Source organism: Onychomys torridus, chromosome 11 (genome assembly GCF_903995425.1).
Source record: "Onychomys torridus chromosome 11, mOncTor1.1, whole genome shotgun sequence".
In the NCBI taxonomy this organism is placed as follows: domain Eukaryota; kingdom Metazoa; phylum Chordata; class Mammalia; order Rodentia; family Cricetidae; genus Onychomys; species Onychomys torridus.
The window spans coordinates 42,778,070-42,805,757 of NC_050453.1; the positions used below are offsets into that span (position 1 = coordinate 42,778,070).

The 27,688-nt window shown below is 41.8% G+C and overlaps 1 protein-coding gene across 6 annotated transcripts in view; it reads right to left on the minus strand.

Annotated features, from left to right (window-relative positions):
* The window catches only part of Edem3 (ER degradation enhancing alpha-mannosidase like protein 3), a 54,440-nt gene extending 40,721 nt beyond the window's left edge, over window positions 1-13,719 (minus strand). For 2 of the 6 annotated variants that reach the window (XM_036202554.1, XM_036202553.1), the window contains exons 1-5: window positions 13,399-13,719; window positions 12,364-12,456; window positions 8,294-8,339; window positions 4,540-4,640; window positions 3,738-3,777 (exon numbers count right to left, since the gene is read on the minus strand). In XM_036202554.1, the coding sequence (XP_036058447.1) occupies window positions 3,738-3,777; window positions 4,540-4,640; window positions 8,294-8,339; window positions 12,364-12,456; window positions 13,399-13,493 (375 nt within the window). In that variant the 5' untranslated portion in view covers window positions 13,494-13,719. Of the gene's footprint in view, window positions 1-3,737; window positions 3,778-4,539; window positions 4,641-8,293; window positions 8,340-12,363; window positions 12,457-13,396 lie in introns of those variants that run through there. The other 4 variants (XM_036202556.1, XM_036202555.1, XM_036202552.1 and 1 more) reach the window with 2 other exon arrangements.
* Window positions 13,720-27,688: the final 13,969 nt, after the last annotated feature.

Here is a 27,688-nt window from a genome sequence, read left to right on the forward strand (position 1 = left end):
AAGTCCCAAATCTGAAATCCAAAATGCATTTATCTAATATTTTGTTGGCTCCACTCAAAATGTTACAAATTTCAAGTAAGTATTCAAGTATTTTGGATTGCTGGATTAGGAATGCCCAGCCTGTAAAGCCTAAAACATGTTCCAAAATACAAACTTCTAGAACCAAGTGATTCAGATAAAAAGATTCTTTTTCATACTTCGATGACAGACAGGGATACATAGAGAACTTTTCCTTTTCCTACTTTTAGTCCTTCTTCCTCCAATATTGTACATGTCTGGATACATGCATACACTGTCTAGGACCCACAGCTAGAGCCACATGAGGTGCACTCTACTGGGATCTGACTTCTCAGTCAGAACAAAGTGAACAGCCATCCTGCTCCTCAAGCACTATCTTAAAAACTAAGTTCTCTTGGGCTGTGAGATGGCCCAGTGGGTGAAGGCACCCACTCTCAACCCCGGATGCCTGAATTTAATCCCTGAGACCATATGACAGAAAGAGAGAGCCAACTCCTGCAAGTTGTAGCACATACATACACAGAATAAACAATATGCACATATGTAAAATAAGAAACTGTCTACTCCAGAAGCAATCAGTCTTCACCTGACTGAGCCTAAGCTTCACCCTATGCCCACCCTTACCCCCTGATGGCAAAAGAGGCAGTGTAATATTATGGTAGTATTACAGTGTAAAACAGGTCCTGGTTTGAGTTCTGGCTCTTTCCCTTTGGTCCCTTGTGATTCAAGTCAAGTTACTTCAACTCTGAGCATATTCCTTCATCTATAAAGGAAGGAGGTCCTACCCTGTAGCACTGTTTTCTCAAATGTGATCATGTGTGTAAAGTACTTTAACCAGAGTGTCTGACTTGAGTGCTGATTGTCAAGTGTTTAATATCTTTACTGTTATAATCATGCAAACCTATACTCGTGACTCAACTGAAACCCCAGTGAGTTCTTGGAATGAGCTCTATGAAAAGGGGTCACTGTTATTACAAAGACGGCTTTCTTCTTTACATCTAGGGACATGATTAAATGTCATTTAGAGACTAGATGCAGTCAAAGAAATTTGCCTTTGACTGTTCAATCTTTTTGTTTGACAATACTTTGCAGTACTTTTTGAAATTTGATCTGATCCTAAGTATGAGAGATTCCCTAAGGGTGTATATATATATGTGTGTGTGTGTGTGTGTGTGTGTGTGTGTGTGTGTGTGTGTGTGTGTGTGTGTGTCTAAAATTCAGGGCAGCCTGAAATGAAATCAGAGTCAGTGGGAACCTGATTCTGACCTGACCACTTCCTCTTCCCAGTCTCACAAGGCACAGAGTCCCACAGCAGCAAATGCGGCATACACTGCGCCCACCCCCCACCCCCCCACCCCCCCACCCCCCCCACCCCCTCACCCCCTCACCCTGTCCCGGGGAGTGAGACACAGCTGCTCTTTCCCCACTGACCACCCCTTTTTCTTATCACCCTGTTAATCTCTGCAGTCTCCTCTTGAGAACTCTTCTAATTCACAGCCACACTTCCCTCCTGAGAGGCTCAGGAGCTTCTCCAAACACACCACAGGAGCACCAATGCCAAACTTCCACAAAGTGGCTACCACTACCATGATGAGCTACAGAACGAATTCTAACAGATTCACCATTTTATCTGTCTCTTTATCTCCTACCAAGTAACAAAAGGGCCTCTCCTTCCCTCCATTGTTTCTAATCCGTTTCCAGAACTATTGCCTGTTCAGATTTCAGACTTAAAGGGGCCTGATTCTATGACAATAGGTCCAAACTAGTATTTTGAACAAATATGCATTTAAAAATCAAACTACAGCAAGAGAAACTGACTTAACATATTATGTTACAAACAAAATAAAAATGGCTGGGTTCTATAAACTAATCACTGTAAGTGATATGCTACGTTAGTATTTTCAAATTGCTAAATCATGAAAAAAAATTTTTAAAACCCACCATTTAAAGGGCAAATTTAATTAGAAATACTAATACTTGCATTGATTAAAAAACATGCAAAAATAATATCCCCACTCTAAATGCAGGAAAACCTTTGAAAGTTCTCTATGTTTCTCTAATTCTTCTGCTTAAAATCAAAAGAAAATACTTAAGATAATGATTAAAAATTCAAAATGAGGGGCTAGAGAGGTGGCTCAGAGGTTAAGAGCACTGGCTGTTCTTCCAGAGGACCTGAGTTTAATTCCCAGCAACCACATGGTGGCTCACAGCCATCTGTAATGAGATCTGGTGCCCTCTTCTGGCCTGCAAGGACACATGCACATAGAATACTGTATACATAATAAATAAATAAATCTTTTTAAAAATTTCAAAATGAATTTGCTCATTTCCAATGCTATGGTGATCTATAGCTACTTTGGTTATTCCCACTTGAAAAGACTGAAATTAAATATTTTATAAAGTGGTATTTTATTTACTGTGCATGCCTGTGTTTGTGTGTAGGCACATTATGCCACAGTGTACCCGTCCAGGTCATAGGACAATTTGCATAAGTTGTTCTTCCCTGCTACCAGGTGGGGCCTGCTTGTCAGGTTGTCCTGCTGGGTGAGAAACATCCCCTGGGCCATCTCACCAGCCCTCAAAAATTTCTATCTCTAACAAGGTCCCAAAGAATGCTGTTATTACCAGTCTAGGTTTCTTACCTTGAGAACTAATGCCAAACTCTTAAAAAGATACAACCTGAAAAATATTACCTTCATAATAATCTGTGTTACCCAATAAGAGAAGTTGACAGATTTCTAAATGTACTAACATTATGCAGCCTAGAATTACCCTATCTCCTTTATGTTTGAGAATATTTTATAAAACAGTAATGATAACTGAAGTCCATTGCCATGAAAATAAATTAAGAGGACTGACTCTGCCATCTGAAGGAATAAAGCCAGAATGAGGAAGAAAAGCCAGTGCTCCTCTAGAGCTGTCACTCACTGCTCCTGTTCCTCACCTCCCCATCCCAAAGTAGCCCTGGCCTCACTCAGTTAGTTAGTTACACATAAACCGCATCCTTCCGTCTCCTAGCTGACAGCTGTACCTTCCCAGAGACCGTACAGCTCCAGAACACAAGCTTATGTCTGCCAGGATATTTTGTGTATCTTTTCTCTCTCTTCCCTTATGATATGCAAAAAACCAGGCACCACTAAATCAGAAATATGACATCTAATATTATCTTTTTCATGGTTCTCATATAGCATACTATCATGGAATAAGAAAAGCAAAGCATTTTTCCAAATTACCTTCTTTAAAAGCTTCAACCACCTTACTCAAAGCAGGGCCGACATGTGAGCTGACATCTTGAGAAGTCATTTGAGCATCTCTATTATGCTGTATGATTGTATCCGACAATAATGTGATATAACTGAGCAATATAAAGTTCAAGCTTTATAGAGAAGCAAAGATTTTAACATCTTAAATTCTTTCTTTATTTTCTTTCGTTTTTTTTTTTTGTTTTTTTTTTTTTGAGACAAGGTTTCTCTGTGTAGCTTTTGGAGCCTGTCCTGGAACTCACTTTGTAGCCCAGGCTGGCCTTGAACTCACAGAGATCCCCCTGCCTCTGCATCCCGACTGCTAGGATTAAAGGCGTGCGCCACCACCGCCTAGCGAACATCTTAAATTCTTACAACTTCTATTCCATACATAGTATGCTGATTACATTTATATTACTTGAGTGTGGATATCATTAAACTTATAAAATAAGCAATTCCAGGAAAAATGGAACTTACCACAAGAGTATCCAAAGAATCAATCAGTGTTAGGGAAAACCTAGGAAACAAGATATATTAACACTAGAGCTTGAAATGCTCATCCATGAATGTGTAAGCAGAATGATCTATAGCCTACTAGTGTCTAATAAGCAGCTCCTCCATGTATCTACAAAGTCACGTGATATGTAAGACAACCCAACAATCTGAAACATCGTAGGTATCTTTGAGGACGCATAGAAACTTCATTGGCTCCTTTTAAAAGAAACAAAACATTAAAGCCCGATGCTAGGGGGCCAATCTCAGCATCATGAATAAATTAGTAATTATCAATCAAAATATATCACATCCATGCATATTCTGTGGCACCTTAGAACATGGTGATGCCCTCAGGTACATTTTAAAGACTACATCAAAGTTAAATAGTTTTTTAATGTCGCACCCAGTTTAATAAGCTAATTTTTCTCAGATATAAGAAATAAGTCACTTTTTTAGAACAGGAAAGAATAAAAGACCTAATAGAACATTGAAGGCAGACTTCTTTTTCTTTCTTTTTTGGGGCATTCTTTAAAATCTGGTCCACTGTGCCAGTGAGAGGACTCAGCAGGTGAAAGCGCTTCAATCGCCAGGACCCACAGGGTCAACAGAGAGAACTGACTCCTGCACAGCGTCCTCTGATCTCCACCTGCACACCACGGCCCAAGTGGAAACATGCACACATAATAGACAAATCAATGAAAAAAAGAATTTAAAGTTGGCAAAGCCACTGCCAGTGGACCTGGCTACTCTGAAATGCCATGCTATGCCTTATGCTCATACTCACTTTCCCAAGGCATCGTCTACATCACCCCGGCTCGGCTCCTGGCCTCTGACACGGCCTCTGCAGGTTAAAGGCATGAGTTCGTCAGCTGGGTAAGCATGTTCCTGCAGAAAAACCTTAATAAGTCACTAAAGAAAGTGAGAGAAAGCAGATACCATTTAGCGAATAGAGTTGGTACTTAACTGGTGGGCTAGGTACACAATTTGTAGACAATTTAAAGTGTAATTCATGCTTGAAAAAACACATACTAAAACTTCTTTTAAAAACTGATAATCTGACTTCCCTCCCCAAATCTCACTCTCTAGAAGTTACTACCATTAAGACCAGCCTTCAACCTTTCAGATTTATTCATGTATTAATATAGTCAAATACATGCACATTTATTTTGAGACAGAGTCTCACTATATCGCCTAGGCTGGCCCATTACCCACAATTCTTCTGCCCTAGCCTTCTGAGAACTGGTATTATAAGTACATACTGCCATGCCCAGACAAGAGCTGGGACTTGAACAAAACTCAGATCAGTTTAATGGATCTTCCGGACCACAGTCTTTTCTCATGGTAATGAACAATAGTAGGAATAATATTCCAGTTTCTCATACATATATGTACACATACTGCTTTGTGTGCCAACCTGGGGCCTGAGGCATATGAGGCAAGCAAGCACTCTACCAGTAACTGACCTACATTCAGAAACTGTATTGCCATCTATACTTACTGGTCTCAATTTTGTTTTTATATTTTACTCAGAACACAAGGTACCCCTGTGGTGGTCTGAATGGGAACGGTCCCATAGGCTCATATATTTGAATGTTTGGTCCCCAGTTAGTGAAACTGTTTGGGAAAGATTAGGAGGTGTGATATTGTTGGAGGAGGTGTGTCACTGGGGTGTGCCTTGTGTCTCAAAAGCTCACATCAGGCTTGGTCTGTCTCTGTTTCTGTCTGCATGGAACTTTCAGATGAATTCATGTGAATTCTCAGCTACTGCTCAAGACCCATGACTGTCTGTCTGCCTGCCGCCATAATAATAACCGTGATAATAACCCTCTGAAACTGTAAGCAAGCCCCAATTCAATGCTTCCTTTTATAAGTTGTCTTGGCCACGGTGTTTCATCATGGCCATACAACAGTAACTAAGACAACCTCACCACTCCAGCATGTTGGAATGCTTTACAAATACTTTAATAACAAAGTGAAATTATAACTCATATTTATTGAGTACTTCTTTTTCTACCCTCTATTCTATACATCAAAAAGTTTAATTATTTCAACAATCCTCTGAAGGAGATTCAATTGTCTTCATTTCACAGGGAAAATTAGGACCCAGGAAATCAAGTAAACCTAGATTGAGCAGCTAACATGATGAATTCAGAATTGAAAGCCTGGTCACTTGACTTAGGAGCCCATACCCATATAACCAGGACTGACTCCTCAAAAGGTTGCATAGTATGGATACACTTATTTATTCTTGTATGGATGAACATGATGGATGATGTAAAAACATCTGTAGAAAAATTCACCTTTCATACATGTGTTATTTCTATGGATAACTTAACAGTAGATATGAGTCAAGGAGATATTGAATTTTTTGACAGTTACTACCAAGCAGGGTATCAATTTACAATTTACCTTACTCTTAACATTTGAGATGATTGATGCTTTGTATTTTACCAATCTCCTGGGTTAAAAAACACAAGTCTCAAGCTCCAGCTAAGGACTACTAAGGACATAGGCCTTCTTACACTCGCCACTCTGGAAAGGCCGTTTACTGCTTACTGTGCTATGGCTACCCCTTTGGCAGAAGGGACTCACTAAGCACGGCCCGTCATGTGTAAGGGTCTTTTATCCTTTCTTCGTTTAGTTTTGAATTTCTATTTCCAGTGTTTCCACTAGAAGTTTTAAGTATGTAGGTAAATCTATTCATTTCTTCCTTCATGGTTTCTGGTTTTCAGGAATGCTGTACCAGGCTGCTCTGGGCCCTAGAAACATCACACACACACACACACACCCTATAATTGTTTTTTTTTTTTTAATTTGAAATTTATTTTGTTTCTAATGTTTAATGCTTTTTGTTCCCCAAAGGCCAATTTTCTCAAGTCCACTTTTTAGAGAACTCACTCTTTCCCAATTATATGAAATATTGGCCAAATTACTGATGTAACTTAAGAAACTAGTTGTGACATAAGGGCCATAGATGTCACAGAGAAGGTAATCCTAAAAGGAGATTCTGGACATATGTCACAATGCTGGAAAGAGAGATGATAGCCTGCGATCGGTCCTCCATGCACACACATGTGAGCACATAAACACAAATAAACACACACAGTAAATAAATAAAACTTTTAAAGAGATTTAGAACAAAATGTGGCACATTCATCTGGCTGTCTATCATGTTGCTCAGCTTTGGGATCAAAAGTTGACCTGTCCGAGCTGACTGCAACTTGAGGGTCTGGTAAGGGTCCATCTGGCTATCTCTACACCACTAGCCTAGACTTGTTGGATGAAGCTTCCCCCAAGCAAAACTAACCAGGGGTAAGGGATTTGAAAGAAACACTAAAGGAATAGCTACATCACACTGAGTAGTAAGTTTAAAAATCGTGTTTTCAATGTTTACATCCAAAGCTTCAGAACCATCACATTCTAGAAACATTTACCAAAAAGTCAAATCTCACTCTAACCAAGTAATAAAAAAAGAGAACAAGAACCAATAAATATGAAACATGTTTAAAACACAGAAACAGGGTGTGGAGGGAAGTGAGTGATTAGGAGCCCCTTTGCTCTTCCAGACGGCCCGACTCTTCTTCGAAGTACCCACTTTGCATGTCTCACAACCTCCTGTCTCTAACTCCTGCTCCTGGGGATTTGAGACTTTCTCCCGGCCTCTGCAAATACCCACATATGGCATACACTCATACAGACATATAAATAAAAAATATATAAAATACAAAAACATATAAAGAGAGGACTAATGATATGGAAATATAATGATATCTGCCCTATATAAATGAATCTGGTGAAAAGAATCTTAATAAGAATTAAAGTTAGTTCTCTGCCAAATTTTCCTAACTATATTTAGGCTATAATCATAAGAGATGTTCTCCTGGCATATATTAAATGTAAAAACAAGGAAATGAGAAGAAATCCTCAGCATAGCTTGATTAAACTCTTTACAACATTACAAAAAAATTATATGCAAAACTTTCTTTTAAACTCTTAAAATGTGCTTGCTATTTTGTCTTCATCTTTGTGCACTAGATCCTAGAACCTTTTATCCATACCATTGCAACCTTTCCAGTGGAAGCGGCTACCTCTGAAAGACCTTGAAACAATGGATCAGCAGGAAACAAATGTACTCAATTCAGAATCTATATCATAACATTTGGACAGAGGTTAGGTGATAGTGCATCTAATGCAATGGCTTGTTTCATAGGTTTGTAAAGTAATGTAGTTTTTCTTAAAGGACAACCCTTAAAGCCAGAGATAACATCTTTTCCCTGTTTACCTATGTATGTTATCAATTGTTGCCAGCACCTAAGTAAACTGCTTAAATACAAAGTTTCATGATCTGATTTCAATTTCTTCCCTGTTCAATAAATTGATTCCCTAAGACTCATCACCAGGAATATTCTGCTCACTTACATTTGTCCTGCTTTTGAAAAGCTTTCTTTAAAAACATACATTAGTAATTCAAGTTGCAAAGTTCCCAGCTGTGTACAGTCAGCTCATAAACAGTATACACAGACAAGCTTCATACTTACCATATAGTTGCCATAAGCATGATCAAACATTTCCAGGACTTGATTTCTAATTGTGAAAAAACAGAGAGGGAGAAAGGTTATGTATATTCTATTGTACTTCAAGAACACAATTCTCCTTCATAAAAGCACACTAATTAAAAAAAAAAAACAAAAACAAAAACATAAAAAGCTTTAAGTAGAAGGGTACCACAAAGTGAGCAGAGAAGTCTTTATTACCTCACCATAAGCCTCAGAGCCAGACCTTTACCATCCCCAGTCCTAGTGATTTATATAAAACTGCTGGGTTTTTCTAAGAAAACTACCGAATGACCCAGGTCATAATGGCAGAGAAAGAGAGCTGGTCTTGAACACTACAGCTATTAACATAATTATGTAACCTATTCTTGGAGTGGGATGTTTCCAGACAGCTCCTCAAAGCAACAATTATTAGCACCATTTATTATTTGTTCTATATATTCTACGAAGGGTGGGGTGGAGTGTGTTATACTAATATGAACTAATATTTTCTCAAGCCTGTGCCCTTCCCATTAAACTGAGTAAAACCACCAATGCCTAGTTTAAGTACATACTATGTTTGCCTCATTTCCAAAAGATACACTTTCTGGCATACTCTGCTCTCTTAAAAACACTCTCTAAAAGTAGAATTCACTTCAAAAACAAAAACGTTAAAGCTCAAAGGGAGACTTCCAGCTTTCAGGGAGCCGAGGCTAGAAGATCACAAGTTTAACATCAGCCTGAGCACAAGGAGGGTGCAGAGAAGAAAAAAAGAAAAGAGGATTTCTTTCTCTTAACTTCCAATACAGTGGTTTAAGATGGAGGTTTCAGGCGCCCAAGCCAGATTCACCAACTCAGACCACAAAGGTCTCAGGAACTAGGGACCGAGTCTCACAATGAAGCATTCTCCTGACCAGGCCTCAAGTGCTATTACAAAAGTTAATGTGAGAGCCAGGCAGGGCCAAATCCAATAATCAGCAAAGGAAAACAGTAAGACAAGTACTTACTAACTCTTCTCTCCCCAAAGTTCCACTTACTAAAATCAGGACTAGGAAAAGAAGTAAAGAAAATGACTGGCTATATTTATTTTCCTTCCTATTATACTATATTGTCATTTCCACAACAATGGAGGATGAAATACTGATGATAATAATAAAGCTAGCAGGTAGAAAAGCTCTAATATCCAGCCCTGGCTGTAATGACCAACAAGGTCAAGTACACTTCATTTTATGACCTAACTAGTCCTGATAACTTCTTATAACCATTTTAAAATGCCTAACCATTACAAAAAAGACCTTGGCTGGCAAGACAGTTCACTGGGTAAGAGCACTTGCCACAGAGTCTGGCAATTTGAGTTTGACCCCAAGAATCCACATGGTGGAAGGAGAGAGTTGATTCCTGGATGTTGTGCTGACTCTACGTGCCATGGAAATACACACAAATGTAATAAAAAAATTAAAAAGGTCTCCCTACTACTGTGTTAAAACATTGTAAATTCACATAGATCCCGAGGATTTCAGGAAATTAAGGAGTATCTTAGAGAATCTTTCCAGACACTCATGATGCAAATGATAACGACCTTCCAAACAGCAGGAAGGCCAGGCCCCACAACCTGCAAGCACTACCATAAAATGGGATATGCAGACTCTCCCTTCCCTGAAGTAGAATAAATGATTACTGTCAAGAAGGGAACTTTCTTGTCACTGGGAATGCAAGAGTCTAGAAGTGCAATCACAGGTGAAAAACTCTAACTTGCTAATTCAACTTTGAGAGCTATGAATTTTCCAAATCATGGGTAAATTATAATTGCATATGAAGACACATACAATCAGCAAGTTCCACAATATAAACTTTAAAGTGGGCATATCTATAGAATTGCACAGTGACTATATGAAACAGTTTTAAAGTTTTTATAATTTTGTATCTATATAACAACTGTATAAGATATATTAGAAATCTGACCCCCCTATTTAAAATTGTTTTTCATTCTTAAATAATTTTCTAAAGTCACATTGCCTCCCAATATCAGTAGTAACTGCATTGATCTATACTAGCTGATAACCAAAAACATTAGCAAAATCTCTTGTCCTGAAAAAAAAATTCCATGAAAGACTATATATATATCAGTATATAACTACAAGCAACTGTTCACAGGTATATAACTACAAGCAACTGTTCACAACAATTCTAGTATGTGTCACACACACACACTCTCTCTCTCTCTCTCTCTCTCTCTCTCTCTCTCTCTCTCTCTCTCCACCTTATGGTTCTTATGGATCTCTCTGTGAACCTGGCGCTCACTGATTTGTCTACACTGGCTGTCCAATGACTCATATAAAACTTTTAATAAAAAAGTCAAATAAAATACTTGCAGCCATACTAGAATTAATACTTTCCCCCAAATCTTAAGGAAGTATGGCACTGTGTGTACATGAGCTATGAGGTCAGACATAGGCAAAAACAACAACAAAACAAAAATCTGACTCCACCTATTACCAGCTTTGAGACTCTATGAACAAGTTAACCTTGGATCTCAATTTCTTCATTTGCACAGTGGAGATCACATCCACCTTGTGATGTAAGAACAGTTTTAGATATGGCGTTAGTTAAATGCCAACTGAGTGGGGAAGTCTAATAATACATTAAACTTATAAAGAAAAAAAGAAGATACTAGAATTCATTGGTAATTTGTTTGGACAGCTGACACGTCATCTTCTTGGCCTCTGATTTTTATTGCTCTTTTATTAAAAAATTAATACAATTCTTCTGCGATGATTGAAATAAAGAAGCATATATATTAGAACCTAATGGCTCCACTTCCCTTTCATCCTAACATTATGAAATAAGTTACATTTTATTTATTTCTAAATTTGGGTAACCTTTTTTCTTATGAAATGGTTCGGCTACTATTTATATATTATCCTTCAACTTGCTTTAGTTTTTTGTTTTTGTTTTTGTTTTTGTCTTCCTTATTATCGTGGTAATAGATCCTGGATAGAATTCTAATTACGAACTCTTTCTAAATATGTGAACATTATTCCACAATATAGAACCAAACAGTATATTCAACCATTTCCCTTCCTGGAACTGTTGTGTTCTTTCAAAATGCACTCCTTTATATGCTTATCTCTAACAGTGCTTTTATTTCTGTAGGGTAGATACCCAGAGAAAGAAACGAGTCAAAGAAAAAGCACAATGTTTTTAAAATTCTGGAGTGGCTGTCAATAGGTCACACTAATTTACATTCCTACCAAGCTTTTTCACATCTTCCCTAATCCGTGCTGCATCCTGGTGTTGTGTGCTTATTAACCAGACAAGCAAAACCCACCCACCTCACTGTTTTAATAAGCATCTCTCACAATTAACTCCGTGTGCTACGGACCCGCACACATTTCCTCTTCTCTCACTTAACTGTTCACGGTTTTGCCAATTTCTAGATTCTCCACTTTGTTCTGACTCATCTGTACCACTTCGGGTGTATGAGCATTACTGAATTAAATGCCACAAATAGAGCAATTGTAGCGCTTTTAAGATGCATGAAACTACCCTAAAGGGGGTACACTCAACCGAGGCCTTTGAATAACATCAAACCGCCTGCCTGCCCCAGGCACAAATGCCCTGTCGGAAGAAACCACAGCAAGGGCGGGGGGGTGGAGGGCGATCGTGGACTCAGAAAAGTTCAAGTTCCAAGTGAACGCCCCTTTTCCTTTAACAGGTGTAAACAGCGCAACATTTTCCCGCTGGGAGCTCACTCGGGCTGGGCGAGAACTCCAACCCTCCTCCGCCAAAAGGCGCCGCTGGAACTCCAGCTACCCAGGCGGTAGCCCCCTCCACCAGCCCGACACGGCAGGGGCGCTGACACCACACGGCACATGTCACGGGCGGCCCAGGAGACACCCGACAGCCCCCGAGGTCACGTCGTGGGGATCGGCTCCCATCCTCCTGGACCCTGTCCACCGCACCGAGGTCCTCCAGCCTCGCCAGCTGTTCCAAGTCACCACTGGAAAAAAGTGACAGGCACCTCGACCGCTGGCAGCCTGGCCAGGAAACCCACCCGGGCAGCCACGCACCCTTACCCAAGCTTCTGCTTCTCTTCCCTACTCATGGGCGCGGCCCTCGCCGTGCACACGGACGTGGCCATTTTGATAAAGACTGTGTGCTCGGTGTTTCTGATCTCTATTTTTTTCTTCTGCTACATACTGTGAGTTTGAGTCTAAGTAACTGAGTTGTATGAGAGGTTTACAGAGACTCACACATGCAACTGGGAATATTTCTGCTGAACTTTAAGAATTAAGAACTATATGGGCGCTGGGCAGCGGTGACGAACACCTTTAATCCCAGTGCTTGGGAGGCAGAGGCAGGTGGATTTCTTTGAGTTTGAGGCCAGCCTGGTCTACAGATCTAGTTCCAGGAAAGCCAGGCTATTATACAGAGAAACCCTGTCTTGAGAAAACAACAACAAAGACCTATGGGCAAATGAGGAAAAACAAGTCACACAGCACACACATCAGACGACTCTGGAACCTTCCACAGAAACACCCAGCAAGTGCAAAAGACTGCAGAACTGTGCCTTCAAGTTTCAGAAGGAGAGAAAACATGGCTGTCTTATGCATTCCAGGCTGGTCAGGTGTTCTCCAAGTTAAGCAGACAACCTAGCAGAGAAATAGGACACCTCTGAGGCTTTCAAACCCAGGAAACTTCCTGAAGAAATCAGGCCACCAAGATGAGACTCCAAATCAAACTCAAGAATGAAGGACCGAGAAACCAATCAAAACTCAGGAGGGAGGGAGGGAGGGAGGGAGGGAGGGAGAGAGAGAGAGAGAGAGAGAGAGAGAGAGAGAGAGAGAGAGAGAGAGAAAGAGAAAGAGAGAGAGAGAGCGCCGTGCTGAATCCCCTTGAGTAGATCTAACACTGACCACCAGGACCTGTTCCCAGACCACAATGCAAGTGTTATGAACCTTCAACGCTCCTTGTCAAGAGTCTCCATTTTGGGAGATGGAAAAGATGGATCAGCAGTTAAAAAGTACTTGCTGTTTGTCCTGCTTAGTTTTCTGTCAACGTGACACAATCTGGAGTCATTTGGTAAGAGGGATCCTCAATTGAGTAAAAACACCAGGCAGAGAGAGGCCGTCGCTGCCACCAGGCTCCATGGCGCTCGCTGGGGGACCCGGCACCCACAGCCCCGACCGCCGCCGGCTTCGCTCATGGCCCCGCGGTTCCGCGCACGCGCAGCTGCTACACCCGCACGGTGGGCCACATTGCGGGCTGCCGGCGGCGAGGAGGCTGCGAGCCGTGTCGAGGGCGAGCTGCGGAGGGAGGCCGGCGGCTGCCGGCGCCAAACTGTTTGCCGAAGCCACCGAGCCGGTCCCCAGCGCCAGCGCTGCCACCACCCTCCGCCCTCCACGGCCCAGAGCACCGCCCCCAGCTTTCCGGTGTCGTAGTCTAGGAAACCGCCTCCCCAAGGCTACTTCCGGGTAGAGCCGCCGTGGGAGAGCCTCAGGACCAATGGAAACAGCCTCGGAGAGGGGCTGGCCACGGCTACAGGACGGGACATTGGCCAGGAGAAGCGGGACGTGGACAAAAGGCGGGACTGGGCAGGGAGCTGGCCCTTCGACCCACCTCCGACCCCAGGAGTTGCCACCTGGGGACTACTAGTCCCAAAGTGCACCGCTTCCTTCGCCCTGCCTACAGCCCCATGCGCAGGCGCCTTTGCTAAAATTTCTGCCTGCTGGCGCACTGCGTTCTGGGACTTGTAGTCCGGTCCTGTAAAGGCCACGCAGGTTCCAGGCGTTCTGAGTTCCACTGTCCCACCATCGCTCCTAGGTGGGCTGCAGAGTCCCTGGGTGTCCTCAGTTATTTGCCCTTCTCTTCCTGAAGATGTTTCCCTGAGAGCTGACAGAATGAGACTTGTCCCCAGGTCGGTACCCTATTCCTTGAGGAACAGTGGGAATAGTCTTCTGCCCTGGGGGAAATAACAAACCAAACGAAAAAACAAAAACAGCAGAATGAATGAGACCTTTGACGACAGAACAACGTGAGGGTTTTACTTTCATTAGCGCACTCTTCTCCACTCTGATATGTAGCTATCAACGGACCTCCTTTTGCACACGTGGAAACCTAGGCTTGAGGAAGTTGGCAAACATTAATCTCCTGGTTTACACTCCAACCTCCCTCTGATTCAGAAGTCCCAGCAACTAAGCAGGACCACAAAAATGAAGGAGGGCAAACAAAGCTAAGGACATGATTAAGAATAGTTATCTAAAAAGCTCGTGGAAGGAAAGAAGTGTAGGATGCAAGGGATTTTTTTTTTTTTTTTTTTAAAGTTTAAGGAAGACAGGATGTTGTAATAATGAGTTGCAATGGCTGATCCGCAGGCTAACAGTTGGTAAAATGACAAGCGGGTTTGTCTTGCAAAAGCCCATTTGTTTCTCTTGTGATAATTCAGCAGGTGGCTTCAGAAATGAGGAGCTTGGGTGTGACCTCTGTGGCTACAGTAAATTCCGTATTTGTTCAATCAGCAGTATTCAGCTGTCCGGAAACCTCTTGATTTGAATGCCTTACCAGTTATGTCTTATCTCTCTGACCATTCCGGTGTCAAAATAACCTTTCTCCCTTCACGCCTCCTTCTCTACTTTCAAAAATGCAGGTGTTTCCTGAAGGTTTTCTTTTTGCCCTTTTGCCCTTTTGCTCTGAGTTATTCTTCAATGATCTCTGGTACGGATTCAGCCACCTTATCTCTCTAGTTGATTTCTAGATTTATATCTGACCTGATGATCAGACCTACATTCCCATCCAATTTCCCTTATGTCTAGTCCAAGAGAAACTCGAGTGTAAAATTATTTAATATTTCAGAACCGTGGTTACTCATCTTCTTTCATAGTGTCCAACCAGTTGCCAAATAACATAGATTCCTATCTCTGCTTTCAGACCATTGCCTTTCCATTCCACGTTTGCTCAGCTCTAGATCTCATTATCTCTTTGCTAAGCTATTGTAACAGTCTAAGTGATTGCTCTACCACGCTGTTCTCTTCCACACTGCCACAGAGAAAGCATTCAGGCACATCTGCAAACACTCTGAATTCTTCCTTTCTGCATTCCATCTGCCCCGGCCTCAAGTTCTATGCAACAACTAAAGAAATTCTCACACCATCTCCTTTCTTCTTCTTTGCTCTAGTATCTCCTCTGTTACCCTATAATCTTTGTCCACCACCCACAACCTATTAAGACTTAGCTTAGATTCCATCCCCACAAAAGCATCCGACACCTTCCAGAGAGCTCCAGTCACCCTCCATCCTGTGTACCAAGCTTTTTGGGGGGCTACCAACCAGCTCCCAAATCATGACACAGAGATTTATTATTAGTTATGAATGCCCAGCCTTATCTTAGCTCTTATTTTAATCTGTTTCTCTTTACATTTTGTCTCAAGGCTTTTTTCCTTCCTTCCTCCCGCCCTCCCTCCCTTCCTTTCTTCCTTCCTTTCTTTCTACATGTCCTGCTTTCATTGCTTCTTGTGTCTGGCTGGCTGGTGGCTGCCTGGCTTCTGGCCCCAGGAGTCTTCCTCTCTTTCTCCCTTGTTCTCTTCTCTCTCTTTTGCCTAGATTTCTCTTCCTACTTAATCTCTCTGCCTGCCAGCCGCCTGTCCCTCTTCTGCCTAACTGTTGGCCGTTCAACTTTTTAGTAGACCAATGAGGTGCCTTAGGCAGGCAAAGTGAACCAAATGCAGCACATCTTTACAGAATTAAGCCAATGCAGCATAAACAAACGTAACACACCTTTACACAGTTAAAGTAACATTCCACAACAACCCTGTCCTTCCACTGTACTCTGTGTCTTTATTAGTATAGTGTCCTATGCACTGGATTGTGCCCATCTAGGTGTTAAGCAGCTTGTTCTAAAGCACCAGTTTATTCTGAAATGCCCAGTGCTGTGTCTCTCCTACTGTAGATGTTCAGGAAGTATTGAATGTATTCATTTTCTCATTCCTTCCATTTCCTCACTATAAAGTGGGAATAGTATGATCAGGGTGTACTCGTCAGGGTGCTATGAAAACACATGAGCTCATTTCTGAATGATGTTCATCCCTTTTACAAACCTGCAGTCCTGAATTGATGCCATTCCAGATCCTCTTTGGCAGCCTTAATGATGAAGTTGGCTAAGTAAATAAACACCTCAGAGTTGGTCTTGGCTGTGGCAAGGAGAACAGGACCTGCCAAAGGTCAGCACCAATCATCTAGTATTTGAAAACTAAAAACAAAGACAGTATAAAAATACTCAATGACTCTCAGATATATTTTCAGGTCAGTTATTTGTTGTTGTTGTTGTTGTTGTTGTTGTTGTTGTTGTTGTTGTTATAAGTCTTTCTGATGTTCTAATACTAAAGTCTTCTGAGGCTTTGGCTTTCAATAAGACATTAGCCATCTTGTTAAGAAACAATATACTGAAGAGGAAGGACTGGCCTCAGTGTTTGTCATTTGCTGTATTTTTGCTTGTCTTCAAGCTAACACTGCATTTTTAAAGGGTGTAATGAGCAGCCAGAACACATTCTTTGTTGACTCACTGAATAATAAGCATCCTTTTCTCCCTACTGTGATTCAATTTCTAGCCAATTTTTCACTAACCTCTGCAAAATCATAAATAGAAAAATCTGGTGTGACCTCAAAAGTATTGGAAGTTAACATCTCTAAGCTGGAACCCATATTCATGACGGAAATGCACTCACAAAATGCATTTCAAAGTAGATCCCATTTTAACCCATTAATGGAAATAGGAATTATTAGCTATTTGGCAACTTATGGGGTCTGGAGAAAATGACATTCATTAGTTTAAAAACTTATACATTTGTAATTTTTTAAAGATTTTTTAAATGTTTTTTTTTTAAATATGGGAGTTAATTCAGAGAGCTTGGAGTTGTACATAAAAAAAAAAAAATATTGGTGAAATGCACCCAAGGGAAATAAGAGAGAAGGATTTTTTTAAAGAATATAAGACAGATTTTTAGATGCACAGAGCCCATTAAAAAACGATAACAAGGACAATTTATAAAGTGGTGCCCTTTAACCAGCTAAGAGTTTGTTTACACAGCCTTGTGTCTTATGCAAATATATGTTCCCTTCCCTGCCTGGATGTGTCAGAGGTTAGGAGGGATAGTGTGTAGAAACCATATAGACATAGGGAGAGGCTTCACTTCAGCTATTATGGCTCAGGGAGAGTCCTGGGAGGCTGAGACCAGCTGTACGAGACTGGTCACCGAACAACAACAGTTACCCCTAAATTCTTTAACTCTACAGGCCTCGTTACTCCCGAAATGGAATTTGGATGTGGTTATTTTGCCATTCTTTGAATGGCTTCCCGTTGAGTTCTTCTTTCAAGATTCCCATTAGTTGATAATGTGGAATTTACAGGGCACTTTTCTTTGTGAACCCAAGCCTATGCCCATGAAATCAAGGCAACATGTATTCTACACTTACATTCTGGGACTCTACGGCTCCAGAAGGGGCATTTCATGAAAAGTACTCAGTAAATATTATGGATTGTCTCTCCCAAATGGCTGACTGGCTTATCCAAATTCCAGAAAGGGAATGATGAATCCAGATGACTCATTCTCACTGGTGATTTTAAATCTTCAGAACTTCAGATTGTCCTCCTCTGCTTCACGGTCACCAGCACCACCAGCTCTTGTACGTGAACGCTGGTTCCTTTCGTGGTCATTTTCCAATTAGTCTCTTTACCGGAAGCTAAGCTCCGGTTCTGTTTTTGTTTTTGCTTTTTTTTTTCCACACACGGAGACAGCTGACCAGTGCTAGTTGGAGCTCACTGACTCTGGACTGACAGCCCGGGAAACTGCATGGGACCAAACTAGGCCCGCTGAATGTGGGTGACAGTTGTGTGGCTTGATCCGTTTGTGGGGTCCCTGGCAGCAGGACCAGGACTTATCCCAGGTGCATGAACTGGCTTTTTGGAGCCCATTCCCTGTGGTGGGATACCTGGCTCAGCCTTGATACAATGGGGAGGGGCTAGGCTCTCCTTCAACTTGGTATGCCAGACTTTGTTGACTGCCGTGGGAGGCCTTACCCACTCTGAGGAATGGATGGGGACAGAGTGGGAGGGAGGTGAGGAGGCGGGAGAAGGGGAGGGAGGGGGAACTGGAGTTGGTATGTAAAATGAAAAAAATTAATAAATAAATATTTTTTTTAAAAGCCCCATATTTATTGCTCCCGCCCTGGGCTTCAAGCCTCCTTGGTCCCCACGCAGGTATCCTAGAGGCCAGTGAACAATGAACCGTGGTTCAGAGCCGGCTCTGCTACATTTCACTTGTGCGAAGTGTTAACAGTCCTTGTATCTGAGCATCTCCATTGGGAAAATAGGCTGACTTCACAGCACTTCGGGAAGGGTTAAATGACTTGGTGTTGGCACCTTTCTTCTAGGGCCTTTGTGAAGGGAACAAAATAATGTGCGTGCACAATATGTGAACACCTTCAGAACAGCTCAGTAAATAGTGGTTACTGATATTTACCATTATATGGAGTAGAAAGAAAAAGTTGCCATGTTGAGAAGTAGGAGTCAAGGGTGGGTGTAGGTGCCCACAGCCCCGTTCTAATCCGACTCCAAATCTTATCCATTGCCTTGTTCTGCTGACCCCATGTGGCTACTGCAGCCCTCCCTCTCCTAAATCCTAACCCTTCTGGGCCTGCATGTTACTCGGTGAACCACAGATTCTGCCACGGAGAACCCCGGATGAGGTACAGAGCCTCGTCCCTGTTTTGGAGTGACTGTGTGTGTATACAAATGTATGGTACCGTTCCTTCCTCAGAAAGGGGGGCCTCACCTGTAAGGCATTTAAAGTCGGAAGAGGAAGAGGGGTTGGAGAATACGTATAGTCAGAAAGTCTTGTAAGCTTTTGGTCTACATGACTTTTTTAAAAATTTATTTTGTGTGAATGAGTGCATGTATGTCTGTTCCCATGGAGGGCAGAAGAGGGCATGGCATCACCTGGAACTGAAGCCACCATACGGGTTCTGCGAACCAAACTCAGGTCCTCTGGAAGAGCAGTTAGTGCTTTTAACTATTGAGCCGTCTCTCTGGCCCCTATGTGAATTTTCTTTCAGTTTTGTATGTATATTTTGCTTCCTTGGGTATGTGTTCATGTGTGTGTGTGTGTGTGTGTGTGTGTGTGTGTGTGTGTGTGTGTGTACAGGTGTGTTTATAGGTGTGTATTGTGTGTATACAGGTGTGCATGTATGTGTCTGTGTGTGTACAGGTGTGTGTGTGTATACAGTTATGTATGTATATGTATGTGTGTATACAAGTGTGTGTGTATATGTATGTGTGTATACAAGTGTGTGTGTATATGTATGTGTGTATACAGGTGTCTATGTGTGTATACAGGTCTGTATGTATATGTAGTGTGTATATGTGTATACAGGTGTGTATTCATTCACATGCAGACCAGAGGTTGACATCAGGTGCTTCCCTCTGTTGCTCTCATCCTTATTTTCTGAGAGTGTCTACATGCACGCCAAGCCCACTGACTGATGAAGACTGGTAAGCTCAGGAACCCACCTGGGTCTACCCTCCCAGTACTAGGATTGCAGGGACACACCACAGACAGGCACATACCACAGACAGTCACACACCACAAATGGATATACACCATAACCAGCCACATACTGCAACCATCCACACACTGCAACCATCCACACATCACAACCAGCCACTCACCAAAACCAGGCACACCCCATAACTGGGTACATACCACAACCAGCCACACACCACAGTCAGGCACACACCACAACTGAGCACACACCACAACCAGACACTCACTGCAGCCATGCTCAGTCTTTTCCATGGGTACTGGGCATCTATACTCAGGTCCTCAAGTTTGTGCAGCATCTGCTTTACCGACTGGACCGTGTCCCCAACCCCCTGCTTTGCTTTTATAAAAGCACATCCTGGGGCTGGAGAGGTGGCTCAGCAGTTGAGAACTTACACCGTGCCTGTATGTATGTGTTCCCAGCACCCACAGCAGGTGACTCACAACCTCCTGCAACTCCAGCTCCAGGGGCGCGCGCGCGCACGCGCGCGCACACACACACACACACACACACACACACACACACACACACCCTTTAAAGTTCTTTTTTTTTTCCTTTGCATTGGGTATGAGCTTGGCACTGCGGCATGAAAAGATATGACTGTCAGCTCATCCCTGAAAACTGGGGGACTTTATTGAATATTTGTGCAACTAATCGATAAGCAAATTTTACCTTCAGAACCTTCTTAGGCCTTCTGTGGGGGCTTGCAGCTAGTTTTGGTGCCAATCGTTCCTAGGATCCTGCTTATACTATGCCACGTGAGATCATTTCCAGTTTATGCGGCATGCCTGTTCATATACCTGTACATGGGGCCTAATCCTAAGTGTTGAACTTTGCGTAGTGTGTGAATGAGATGTATTATAAGTCTAAGACCTATAATAATATAATACACTTTTATGGTGTATAAAACAGTTTCTTAAATGTTCAGTTTTAAGTTGTATTTTTTCTCAATGTAAATGATCAAATGAAGTGAGCAGAGGTTCCAGGTGTGAATCTGGTTAGTTTAAAAGCAGGGAATAACTGTTTCACACAGTCTGTGCTGCCTAGTTTTCTATGAACTTGACACAAGCTAGAGTCATCCGAGAAGAGGGGGCCGCGACTGAGAAAAAGCCCCGACCGGATTGGCCCATAGGCAAGCATGTGGAGCATTTGCTTTATTAATGATGTGAGAGGGTCCAGCCCGTTGTGAGTGGTGCTGTCCCTGGGCTGGTGGTCCTGGGTTCTATAAGAAAGCAGGCTGAACAAGCCATGAGGAGCAAGCCAGTAAGCAGCACCCCTCCACGGCCTCTGCATCAGCTCCTGTCTCCAGGTTCCTGCCTTGAGTTTCTGCCCTGACTTCCCTGGATGATGGATTCAAGCTGTGGGACGAAATAAACCCTTTCCTCCCCAAGTTGCTTTTGGCCGTGATGTTTTATCACAGCAATAGATACCCTGACTAGAATACAGTAATCGTACAAAACTACTAGCTTGCTTTCAGCAAATAATTATAGTGGCCAAATTACAGGAGCTGGGAGAAAATTAACTATTACCTGACCACCTCATACCCATTAAGACAAACCTCAGGCTGATTTCTCTTGGCAAGCAATGACAAGGTAACACATACAGCCAATTAGAGTTTTGTTAAATCCCAGGTTCTGTATGTTTAGGGTCTGCAGCTGTGGCCCACATGAAACAATCACTTGAGGCAGGCAGGACACACAACAGCCTGTAATTCCAGCTTCGGGACTCCTCCAACACCCTCTCCAGACTTCTTCAGGTACCTGTGCTCACATGTACATATCCCCACACACATACACATAATTGAAAAGAAAGCTTTAAACCGGGCAGCGGCGGCATTTACCTTTAATCTCAGCACTAGGGAGGCAGAGGCAGGCAGATCTCTCTGAGTTCAAGGCCAGCCTGGTCTACTAAGTGAGCTCCAGGACAATCAAAGCTATTCAGAGAAACCAGGTCTCAAAAACCCAAAATAATAAATAAATAAATAAATCTTTAAAGAGAGGGAACACTGGGAAAGATCGGCACGGTCAGCTGGACAAGCTGGAATGCACTGGCTGTAATATTTTACCTTGAACCTTAGATTTGGCTGGACCCTTTCTCTTTCCATAAACTACAGGAAGGTTTTGGGTGGTGGGGGATAAGCCAGGGAGTAGAGAAAAGGGGAGCATCGCTAATCAGAATTAGCATGATCTGCAAGGAAAAATACGTTTCTTCAGCAAAGAATGCTAAAAATACAGAGCACAGTATTGTGTGAAATTATGCCTATTTAACTCTAAATCACAAGTCTCCTTATAAAATCCTCCTCAAGGAACAAGAAGTAAAAATCATTTTCTAGTAAAATTGCTTTCTACAATTTAATGAACAATACGTAATAATGAGTATTTATTATTCATTTCAGAGGATCAGAACTCAACGTTAAAAATAAAAATGTGTGCAAAAAAAAAAAAAAGATTACCTTATGGCAGACTCTACCATGTAAATAGTTGTGAAAAAGCAACTTTTTGTTATTTTTTGCTAAAACAATATTCAGTATGCATAAATCCATTTAATAAATATTTACTGAGCCAGGTATGATAGCTTACACTTATAATCTCAGCAGTCAGAAAGCAGACAGAAGGCTCACCACAAACCGGAGGGCAGCCTGGTCCACATAGAAGTGAGTTCTAAGCCAGCCAGGGCTACATAGTGAGATCCTGTCTCAGTAATCCATTAATAAATAAATATTGATAAAATAAGCCTAACTTACACGGTGAAAACACCCTCTGGGTATTTGTAGTGTCATAAACAAAGTGGTAGTCCTGGGGCTGTGTTGACCTGGGTAGATAGGAGAATTATCTTTCCCTATTTTCCATTCTTTCCTCATCTAGACAAGCATCCCCTTATCCTCTGTTCTCGTGCTTTCTTCCTGTAGACTAATAAGAAAATAATGGTTTGTGTCTTTTGAACTTTGAAATGATTGTGCACGGAGTGCTTTGTTTTCATCCTTTAACAGTATCTCGGTGAGCACTGTTTGTAATGTGTCTCCATTCCAAAAGAAAAAGGTAAGGTACCAAGAAGCCCTTCTCTCCCACAGTGGAGCTGAGTCTCAAATCCATGCATGCTAGCCTTGAAGCAGCATTCAATCACCCAGTACCTGGCCTCATCTGTCCTTCCTATGGTGAGTTAGTGTATCCCCTACTGCCTTATCAACTAAAGCACAACTCTAAAGTTTATGTAAATACTGAGCTTGCTGCTCTCATATTTAAAAAAAAAAAAATAGAAGGGGGCTGAAGATATGTCATTAACATTAGTTGGGGACATATGTTCTTGCAGAGCACTGGGGTTTAATTCCCAGCACCAATATGGCGCCTCACCAACCATAGGTAATTCTAGACCCAAGGGATCGAACACCCTTTTCTGGCCTCTGGGGGCACTGTGTACATGTGGTGCACAAAATACATGCAGATTATACACCCCCACACATGAAAATTTTGAAATCAACATAAACTTTATACTATTTGTAATATTGACTTGATGTGTAAGATATTTACACTATCTCTAAATGAGTTTTTGTAAATAATGAAAAACGTTTCATTAACTCAATTACGAACTTACTCTCCTCTTCCGAGTTATAAGTCTCAGAACCTGGAGCAGGGTTGGAGAGAGATCTCTTTGCTAGGATACAGGATAGACACAAAAATCATGAAGCAGTCGGTATCTGCCACCAACAAAATGCAAATAAAAATCAAAGAGAGTGCAGGGAGGTGATGCCGCCAGATTTGGTGACCTAAAACTCAAAAGGGGATCCCGTCTTCCTGAGCATCTTTAATAGCTGCTGTGTATAAGTCGTGCTGAGCTCTTTGGGGCTTACATAAGGAGTGAGATATCAGAGAAACTATTAATAATTGAGCATGTCTTAGTCATGTGGTAAAATTAATAAACTTCAATAAATTATATTTATATCACCTGAAACAGTATTTTCTGACCAACTCTGCTCTGTAATCTCCTGAAAATGTTATCAAATTTAAATTTTTAATGAAATCTGTACTTAGCATTGTCCCTTAAGGTAGTAAATACTCAGCAGTATGCAGAATTGAAAATAGGCTTGCTGACATCATTCTCAATAGTGATTATTGCCTTCATTATATTTGATTAATTTTTCCATTCATTCATTACTTCAGATATTTAGCAAGCATTTGTTAATAAGTAGCAATTTTGGGATGAATCCCTTACATCTTTATTATTTAGGAGAGTGATTAAATGGTGTTGCCACTTACTCCAATGGAAACCATAGGGAAAAACGATGTCCATATGACTCTGACAATTATAAAAGACTTGAGCATTACCAACCAAATGGTACTTATAGCCACAAGAAAATGGCTCTTGCCAGCCAGTGGTAGCACATGCCTTTAATCCCAGCACTTGGGAGATAGAGGCAGGAGGATCTCTGAGTTTCAGGCCAGCCTGGTCTACAAAGCTAGGTCCAGAACAGCCAAGGCCATGCAAAGAAATCCTGCATCAAACTACCCCCTCCCCCCAAAAAGTGGTTCTTAACCTGAAGATTGGGCACTCCTACAGAAGTCTACCAGTTGCTTTGGGATGTCCATGTCACCCTAAAATTAATTAAATTTATGTCTGCATTCACAAATTAAACACATAGGAAATAAGACAATGCTTTATTTATTAGGTCATTTATAAAGTTTCTTTTATGTAGTTCACTGAATCATTCTCCCAAATAATTAAAGTGAACTCTGTACACAGGCAAAGTTGATACCCACTTCCGTGGGGGTGATTAAAGATGTCTCTGCTTCACTATCTCTCCTGTCATGGCACACTAGTGTTCCAAGGACCAGTCATTCTGGAAGCAAGTACATGTCACCTGGATTTCATGGGATATGAGCCACACTGGCTGTGTAAATTACTACAGAAATATTATTAATCCATATGATAACTCTTTCTTCTTTCTTATTGAAAGTAGTTTTTCTCATACAATATATTCTGATTACAGTTTCCTCTCCCCCAACTCTTCCCAGACCGTTCCCGAACTCCCCACCCACCCAAATCCATGTCCTTTCTCTGTCTCTCATTAGAATACAAACAGGCATCTGAAAATAATAAAATGATAACAAACTGGAATAGGACGAGACAAACAAACAAAAGAAAAAGACCCAAAAGAAAAGAACGAGAAACAGACACAGAGACACACACATTCACACACACAGAAATCCCATAAGAACACAACATCAGAAACCATAATATATCTGCAAAAGACCTGTAAAGGAAAGAGGGGAGGGAGGGACGGGGGAGGAAAAAATTAAAGTAATGCTCAAAGTATTACGAGACAACCTCCAAAAATACCTTTGAGTTTGTTTTGTGTTGGCCATCCACTGCTGGGCACGGGGTCTGTCCTTAAGAGTAGTTGTATACCCAGTGAGACTCCATTGGAGAAAACTCAGTTTTCCTTTGCGGGCAGTTAACAGCTGGAGATAGCTTCTGGGTTAGGGATGGGGACTTGTGTCCAATTCCCCTCCCAGTGCTGGAGCTCTATCTGGCACAGACCCATGCAGGCCCTGTGCACACTGCCACAGTCTCCATGATTTTCAACGTGTGTCAGTCCTGCTGTTTACAAGGCCCTGTTTCCTTCCTGTCCTCCATCTTTCTGGCCCTCTCTCCCATAGCTCCCTGATTCCTGGTGGGCAGGGAATTGATAGAGACATCCCATTTAGGACGAAGTGTTGGGAGGTCTCACTCTCTGCACATTGTCCTGTTGTGAGTCTTTGTTTTTGTTCCCATCTACTACTGTAGGAGGAAGCTTCTCTGGTGATGGCTGAGCAAGACTCTGATCTATGGGTATAATAGAAGGTCACCAGGAGTCATTTTATTGCTACATTCCTTTAGCAGAACAGTTGTATTTAGGTTTCCTCTAAGTCCCTGGCCTATCTAGACTCATGTTCTTGGTCACCCAAGCAATGTCATGTATGGGTTCCATCTCAGGGAGTGGGCCTTAAATTCAGTCAAATATTGTTGGTTACTCCCACATGCTTTGTACCACTATCACACCAGCGTATCTTGCAGGCAGGTCACCACTGCATTCTGCAGGGTTTGCAGCTGGGTTGGTGTTTACCTTTCTCCCTTAGTAGCATGCAGAGTTACCTTCCAGTACCATGAACACTAGTCCGTAGGGGTGGAAGATGCTAGCTAGATACCAGCTCAACTTCATATTCAACGAGTTGTGTAGATGTGATGACTCCTTGACAACTCTTTTTAATTTAAAGAGGTAGATCTTAGATGCTTAATTGCATCATTTAATACTAACAATCTGCTCAAAGCTGGTAGTTATAGGAGCTTTTTAAAGAAAAAAAATGTCCTGGAAAAAAGAGACCCCAAAGATATCAGCTTGTACAAGATGGTGAGTGTCTTGATTTATTTTCCCATTACTGACTAAAGCAATTAAGGGAAAAAAAGGTTTGTTCATTTCACAATTCCAGGTCACACACCATCACGACAGGGAAGTCATAGCCGTAGGAATTAAGGGAACTGGTCACATTTCAGCCATAGTCAAGAGCAGAGAGCAGAGAATTAATGCTTGCTAATTCTCAACTTGCCTTTACCACCTCATATAGTCTGGGATCCCCCGCCCAGGGAACTGTCCAACTCATAGTTAACGTGGACCTTCCCATATAAATTAGTGTAACCAAGATAATCTCCAATAGACATTCTTAGCAACTAACCTTAATCTAGACAACTCCTCACAGGTGTGCCCAAAGACAATTAGTATTAACCATCACAGAAAGACTTAATGTTTTAGCTGTTTCTTTTTTACTTTTCATGTGAATTAAATTAAATTTGAAATTACATTAGATTCATTTCTGTTGGGCAGTGCTGATTTAGAAGCTATGTAAGAGAAGTGATAGATGACCACATTTACAAGCTTGAATTGGGCTATGCTACAGCACTTTGTCTTGTCCCAAAGGCTAGAAAGGTTCAAGCTTCACCACCCTAAAATCCTTTAGAGTCCAAATCAGTGCAATGTTCAGAAGTGAGTGGGCAATCCAGGGCTAGTGGGCAAATCTATCCCTCGTTCATCTAGGAACTCAGGTTGCTGTCCCATCCACTGAAAGGCCCTGTGTGACTGGCTCACCAGTGTCATAAACACCCAGGTAGCCTGAAGGCAGAAAGGAGAAGGAAGGAAAGCAAGCAGCTTCCTTTGGAAGGGATGTGAATGGGAAGTGGAACATGTCTCTTTCCTCATATCCTTTTCCAGTGGAGTTACGAATTGGTCACACCTAGTTACAAGGCTTGGGATTTGATTCTCAGTGAGCACACATGTGCCCAGCCTTAAACTCAAGGGATTCTGTAACTGGAAAGGAGAACAGTAGTTGCTGGCTTGGCTTGGTAGTCCATGCCAAGTCCTTGTTGGATGTCCTTCAGCATGCTCACTTAGGAAGGTGCAAGTAGGAATTTTTGGTTCATTCATAGTTTGTTTTTTTTTTAAACCAGGTTAGTTGTGAAAAGCAATCCCCTTAAAATATTATTATATATAATTTTGTTCAGAAAAATAATGAGGTTCCTGGAGGAGTAAGAGTATATATAACACTCATTATTTTTACTAGGAAAACCAAATAGTTGCAAAAGGGGTCATTTTTATTATCATGACTTCCCTTTCCTTTTCTGTCTGCATGAGATGTGCAGAGATAATGTGTTATTGGAAGTGCAGTGAGGCAGCCTCCCTTGTGAGTATCTAAGTCCCATGGTGATGAGAGAGGCAGTGAGTAAACAGTAAAAGCTATGTCAGTCATTTCAGGGGCTCCTGGAATGGTGTATTAGCATCAAC